General features: G+C 33.9%; 1 protein-coding gene across 1 annotated transcript in view; it reads left to right on the top strand.

Moving 5' to 3' along the window:
• The window catches only part of ZNF624 (zinc finger protein 624), an 18,081-nt gene extending 12,382 nt beyond the window's left edge, over nt 1–5,699 (top strand). Inside the window, 5 exon segments of the mRNA XM_057536169.1 lie at nt 6–77; nt 80–385; nt 388–819; nt 822–1,064; nt 1,067–5,699. Of these exon segments, the coding sequence (XP_057392152.1) occupies nt 6–77; nt 80–385; nt 388–819; nt 822–1,064; nt 1,067–2,085 (2,072 nt within the window). The 3' untranslated portion in view covers nt 2,086–5,699.
• Nucleotides 5,700–7,415: the final 1,716 nt, after the last annotated feature.

Genomic DNA, 7,415 nt, shown 5'->3' with positions numbered 1-7,415 from the left:
GAAATGGAGTGACAGGATATTGAGATTGCAAGATAGTCAAGAAAGTCATTTGAGTCAAAGAATAGTTAAACACAAGAAATTCCCACTCTTCAAAAAGGCTTTAGATTTGGATCTGTTCTTTTTCCAGAACCAAGAATTATCACAGAAGAGCCCCACAGCAAATACCAAACACATGAGGAAAATTTTACAGAGAATTTAGATTTGATTACAGATACCCATCTGGGGAAGAAAATGTGCAAGGATACAGAAGGCAACAAAGTCATAAGCCCTGCTTCAGAACTCACTTTAGAGAAAAACAATAATAAAGAAAAACCCTATAAATGTAGTATATGTGAAAAGGCCTTCCGTTATAGGTCATTACTCATTCAACATCAGAGAACTCACACTAAGAAAAACCTTATGAATGTAATGAATGTGGGAAAATGTTCAGCCAGCCTTCATATCTTAGTCAACATAAAAAAATTCACACTGGAGAAAAGCCCTATAAATGTAATGAATGTGGAAAGGCCTTCATTGCTTCTTCATCCCTTATGGTGCATCAGAGAATTCATACTAAGGAGAAACCTTATCAGTGCAATGTCTGTGGAAAATCTTTCAGCCAGTGTGCCCGCCTTAATCAACACCAGAGAATTCAAACTGGAGAGAAGCCCTATAAATGTAGTGAATGTGGGAAAGCTTTTGGTGATAAATCAAAACTTGCAAGACATCAGGAAACTCACAATGGAGAAAAACCCTACAAATGTAATGATTGTGGGAAAGCCTTTAGGAATAAGTCATATCTTAGTGTACATCAGAAGACCCATACTGAAGAGAAACCATATAATGCATTGAGTGTGGGAAATCTTTCAAGAATACCACAATCTTTAATGTTCATCAGAGAATTCATACTGGAGAGAAACCCTTTAGATGTAATGAGTGTGGAAAAGCCTATAGAAGTAATTCAAGCCTTATTGTACATATAAGAACTCATACTGGAGAAAAACCCTATGAATGTAATGAATGTGGGAAAGCATTCAATCGTATAGCAAATTTCACAGAACATCAGAGGATTCATACAGGAGAAAAACCTATAAATGTAACGAATGTGGGAAAGCGTTCATTAATTATTCATGCCTTACTGTACACCATAGAATGCATACAGGAGAGAAACCTTATAAATGTAATGAATGTGGAAAGGCCTTCATGCGTTCTTCATCTCTAATTATACATCAGCGAATTCATACTGAGGAGAAACCTTATCTCTGTAATGAATGTGGGGAATCTTTCAGAATAAAATCACACTTAACTGTACATCAGAGGATTCATACTGGAGAGAAACCATATAAATGTACTGACTGTGAGAGGGCATTTACCAAGATGGTAAATCTCAAGGAGCACCAGAAAATTCATACTGGTGTGAAACCCTACAACTGCTATGATTGTGGAAAATCCTTCAGAACTAAGTCATACCTTATTGTACATCAAAGAACCCATACTGGAGAAAAACCATATAAGTGTAATGAATGTGAGAAAGCTTTCACTAATACATCACAGCTTACTGTGCATCAAAGAAGGCATACTGGAGAAAAACCCTATAAATGTAATGAGTGTGGGAAGGTTTTCACAAGTAACTCAGGCTTTAATACCCACCAAAGGACACATACCGGGGAGAAACCATTTAAATGTAATGACTGTGGCAAAGCATTTAGCCAGATGGTACACGTCACAGAACACCAGAAAATCCATAGTGGAGAGAAACCCTATAAATGTGATGTCTGTGGAAAAGCCTTCAGGAGAGGTTCATACCTTACAGTGCATTGGAGAACACATACTGGAGAAAAGCCCTATACATGTAAGGAATGTGGGAAAGGTTGTATTACTCTATCACAGCTAACTCTACATCAGAGAATTCATACTGGGGAGAGGCCCTATAGATGTGAAGAATGTGGAAAAGCCTTCAGAACTAACTCAGACTTCACTGTACATCTGAGGATGCACACTGGAGAAAAACCCTATAAATGTAGTGAGTGTGGAAAAGCCTTTAGGAGTAGCTCAAGCCTTACTGTACATCAAAGAATACATCAGAGAGAAGCTCAATTAATATAGAGGACAGTAAATTATCATCCAGATATGACAAGAATCTTATAAACTGTATATTTTATGAATGTGGGAAAATGTTCAGGAGCAATTTGCCAGAAAGTACACACTTCATAAATATAAGAATGTAGAAAAGCAGTTGGTCATATTAAATCTTAGAAATTATAAGAAAATTCATAATTAAAAGGGCAAATGAAGGCCTTCATCCAAATTTCATATTTTATTCATTTAACAAATTATCTTCGATGAATTGCCTATATTTTTTTTTGCTGATTTTATTGGTTTATATTTCTTATAAATCTGGAGGTGCTCTTAATATATTTGAGATATTAATCATTTGTCATATGTGTTGCAAATGTTTTTCTTAACCTAGTATTTGTACCTTTTTATGTAGTAAAAGATTTTTAAGTCTTTAATTTTTCATAGTAAAATATTTAATCTTTTCCTTTTTATATTCTGTATTTACTCTTTCAGTAATCCCCAGGTTATCTATAGTCTCCTAAATTTGTTTCTAATATTTTGATAATTTTATTTTTTACATTGAAGTTTTAATCTGTCTGGACTAGATGGCTATTCATAGAAGAACAACTCCAAATGCATTAACCTATGAAAATATTATGAACCTAAATAAACAATACTCAGGGAAATGCAAATTGAAACAACCCATGATATGTTACTTCCACTTCACGGAGTTGGCAAAAATTAAGAGGTCTCTTGCTAGTGGAGTTTGGCAAACCATATACTCTTACCAAATGGTTATATCAACTTATATTTCCACCAGCAATCCAGCGGTATATATTTTTTAAATTCTTAAGTAAAATTTTAAAGCACGTTGACCCAGCAGTCTCACTTTTGGGGAATCTGCCCCACAGAAATAATAGCATCAGTGCAAAGGCATGTGTATAAATAAGGATGTTTATTAAAGTATTGTTTGTAGAGACAAAGAAGAAACCCAACTGGAGACAAAGTGAATGCCAATTAATAGGGGAATGGGTGAATAAATTGTGATATAGCCATACCATGGAAAAGCGTGAGGGTAACTTCTAAAATGAGTTATAGCTACACTAGTTGACTTCAAGGTATTTCCACAATTTTTTGATAAGTAATTGCTTTATTACAGAGATGTATATGTACAAGATTTCGTTTTTGTTAAAGTAATGGTCACATGCATTTATGTATGCATATATGTGTGCATGTGATTAGATGAGCATGGTAACAAGTATGGAAGAATATACATCAGGCTGTTAATATTGGTTACCTTGAAGGGAGGGAGAAAAGGAGAAGCAGTGATATAAGTGGGGGGGAAAACTAGGAAAATAGAAAAATGTAAATGCAGTATGTATGGTATGAAACTATGTATTTGTGTGAAGTTTTGATAGCCATGAATGAAGGGACAGTCTCCAAAAAGTTAATGACAGTTGTTTTAGATTTGTTGCAGAATCCAGTGTTTTTTGTTTGTTTTACCTCTCTTTGCTTTTCTGTATTTTTCAGTTTTTCTTTCCAATGAGCATGTAATATTTATATAAACATGAAAAACCTATTTTTCTTGTGAAGCTAATTTACTAGACACCTGTTATAGCCCAGGAATTACCCTAGGTGCTGGATATACCTTGGCAGGGCAGGAGTGGTCATGGATCTAAGAGCATGGAAACTGGTCTTGATACCACCTAGATTCCAAAGAAGTTATCCAGCACTTCACCACCCCCCACCTCTCAGTTTCATTTGGAGGAGGTAATAGAAATTTCAGGTAGATGAAAAACATATCCGAGAATATCTGGAACTTGTGTCCAGGTTATACACCAGAAGACTTGCAAGCTTCAGAGACAAGTTCCACTTTCAACATGGCACCAAAGGGAAGATCACAATGGTGAAAAGGTCTGTGTACAGCCCCGCAGAACATTGCGTGATGGAGTATAGAGAGGGAAACAGCCAAGAACTCCGAAGTCCATGTATAAAAGCTTGGAAGTTCTAGAAATACTAAGAGAGTCCTGGAGTCAAAATGGGAACCCAGAGGCTGTGATCCTGGTACTGGAAGGCCCTAAGAGACCGCGGACCTGATATCTGAAAAGGACAAGGCATGTAGAGCTACACTTCAGTGGAGACTGAAGGAAAGAAAATCAAATACTCCTCCCACAATGCTAGGATGAGTCTTTAATATTGGGAAGGGGATATTGGGTGACTGATGTGAGCTGTCTCCCATTTTAAAATGAATAATTTGATATTGAGGTTGAAATGACTATTTCTGATAGAATTTTAATAGTGAAATTTTATTAACTATTACCAGGAGATGTGTCTACTTTGGACAAAATGTACCACTTTTTGATTGGAAAGTTTGAGGGTCTGACCTTGAAATACTATCCTTGAGAAACTCTATTGTCAAACAGTCTACATGACTTGATGCCAACTTTGTTGGCTGCTCGTATCTACCTTCAAACCCTCACCACACCTAAACCCGGTCTCCCTTCCCTGCCTTAGAAGGTAGAGGAGGAGTAAAGTCAGCAGGTTCAAGTGACATAAGAACTGAAAGGTGTGCATCAGGTTGGGATAGAGATGATACAGGGCACCTTTGCTAGAGCAGTTTCCATGAACTGCGAAGGTGCCAAAGCCTGGTTCCAGTGTGTAGTGGTATCTCATTATAGGTTTAATCTCATTTCCTTACTCTCTACTGATGTTGAGTCCCCTTTTAGGTGTTTATTGGCTTTTGGAATATCCTCTTTTGAGAAGTGCCTGTTCAAGACTTTTGCCCATTTTTATTGATAACTTTCTGTTTATTTGTAGGATTCTTTATATATTCTGGATACAAGGTATTTTTTAGATATTTGTATTACAAATATCTACTCATCAGTATCTTGTCTTTTCACTCTCTAAATGTTGTCTTTTGATGGACAGAAGTCTTTAACTTTGATGAATAATTCAACAATCTTTTCTTTTATGATTACTGCTTTTTTGTACCTAGTTTAAGAAATCTTTTCCTAACTCAAAGTCATAGGATATTTTCCTACATTTACTTCTGCATAGCTACTGTTTTACTTTTCACTTTTAGGCTACAATCCATCTGATATTTATTTTTATGTGTGGTGTGGAGTAGAGGTCAATTTAATATTTTCCATGCAAATATACAATTTATTCAACATCATTTATTGAAAAGACCATCTTTTCCCCTCCCCCTTGGGTACCCTTATGATAAGTCAGATGGTCAGATTATGTGAGGGGGTCTATTTCTAGATTATCTATTCTGATTCATTGTTTGGTTGAGTACCAAATATTTTTAGTGAAAACAGATTGATAGTAAATCTTGGCATCTGGTGGTATATGTCTTCTAATTTTGTTCTTCTTATTCAAAATTGTCACTGTAATTCTATGTCCTTGGCATTTTCATATGCATTTTTGAATGATTATTTTATCAGTTACTCCACCATAAAAAGTAGGGATTTCAATGGATATTACATCAAATATATAGATTAATTTTGGAAGAATGGGTACCTTAACAATATTGAGACATCCAGTCTATGAGCAGGCCATACCTTTTCATTTATACACATCTTTTAATTTTAGTAATTTTTGTATTTTTTCAATTAAAAAGTTTTGAATATTTTGTAAGGTTATTATATATTTGATGTTTTGGTGATTCTGTAAAGGCTATTAATTTCATTTTCTGACTTTTGCTAATATATATAATACATAACTAAATATATTAAATATATAATATGTAATAAGTAATAATATTATATATAATAGAATTTTTTACACTGACCTTATATCCAATGGCCTTCCTAAATTCACTTGTTAATTATAATAGTTTGTTCATTCTTTCGGACTTTCTACGTACACAAAGTGTCACCTGTGATAAAGTAAAATCTTTCTTACCTCACCCTTTCCAATATTTATGCCATTTTTTTCTTGCTTTATTGCACTGGCTAGGACCTTCAAAAGTAATGATTGTAGACATCCTTGCCTTTTTCCCAGAATTTAAAGGAAAATCCTAAACATTCCATTAGAAATGATATGAGGTATAAATTTGTAGATAATCTCTATCAGATTAAGGAAATTCTCCTTAAATCCTAGTTTGCTGAGATCTCTTATCATGGACAGGTATTGAATTTCATCAGATACGTAGTTTGTAGCTATTGAGATGACCATATGGTTTTTCTCATCCTATTAATGTGGTTGAATTTTACAGATTGATTTTTTTATTTTAAAAATTGTGGTAAAATACACATAACATAAAATTTACCATCTGAACCATTTTAAAGTGTACAATTCAGTGATATTAAGTACATTCATGTTGTTGTAGCCATCACCACCATCCAAAACTCTTCATTTTTCTAAGCTGAAACTCAATATTCATTAAACAATAACTCCACATTACCCGCTTCTCTTAGCCCCTGGAGACTATCATTCTACTTTCTGTCTTCAGTCTGTCTCTGTGAATTTGACCACTTTAAGTACCTTATGTAAATATTTATTCTTTTGTGACTAACTTATTTCACTTAGCAAAATGTTCTCAAAATTTATCTGTATGGATTGATTTCTGAATGTTAAGGCAAACTTGCATACCTGGAATAGATTCTATTTGGTCATTATATATTACCTTTTAAAAATATTGTTCAATTAGATTTTCAAAATTTTATATCGGATTTTATGTCTATGTCCAGATTGTCTTGTATGTTTCCCTTTTTGTAGTAGCCTTGTCAGGATTTAGTGTCTGGGATAACGCTGGGCTCGTAAAGTGAATTGGTAATTACCTTTTCCCCCCTCTGGAAGAGTTTGTTGTTATTGCAGTTGGTATTATTTTTTTCTATAAATCTTTTCTGTAAAAATCAACAGTATAGCCCAATGAGCCTGGAATTTTCTTTGTAGGAAAGTTTTAAATTATAGATTCAGTTACTTTGATAGGCATAAGACTATTGAGATATTCTATCTCGTGTCAATTTTGCTAAGTTTTATTTCTAATTTGTCTATATCATTTCATTAAAATATCTAATTATTGGCTTTAAGTAATTGATAATGCCTGCTTGTTATATTTTTAATCTCTGTAGGATCTAAAGTGATGTTCCCTTTTCAGTCTTGGTATTGGTAATTTGTGTACTCTCTTTTTGTTTTCTGGGTTAAGCTCTGTAGGGATTTAACACTTTATTAATCTTTTCAAAAGCCACCTCTTAACTAATACACAGCTAATTTCTTTTTCATTGACTCATGCTCTTTTATTTTCTTCTATCTACTTTATTTGAATTTGATTCATTGTTCTTTTTCTAGCTTCTTGAAATGAAATCTTACATAATTGATATTCAACCTTTCTTTTTTGCAAATATTTAAGTCTAAATTTTTCTATAAGTTCC

This window comes from Balaenoptera acutorostrata, chromosome 20, assembly GCF_949987535.1.
Source record: "Balaenoptera acutorostrata chromosome 20, mBalAcu1.1, whole genome shotgun sequence".
Taxonomy (NCBI): domain Eukaryota; kingdom Metazoa; phylum Chordata; class Mammalia; order Artiodactyla; family Balaenopteridae; genus Balaenoptera; species Balaenoptera acutorostrata.
Note: the sequence above shows the minus strand (reverse complement) of the source record. Positions and strands in the feature narration are given on the sequence as shown.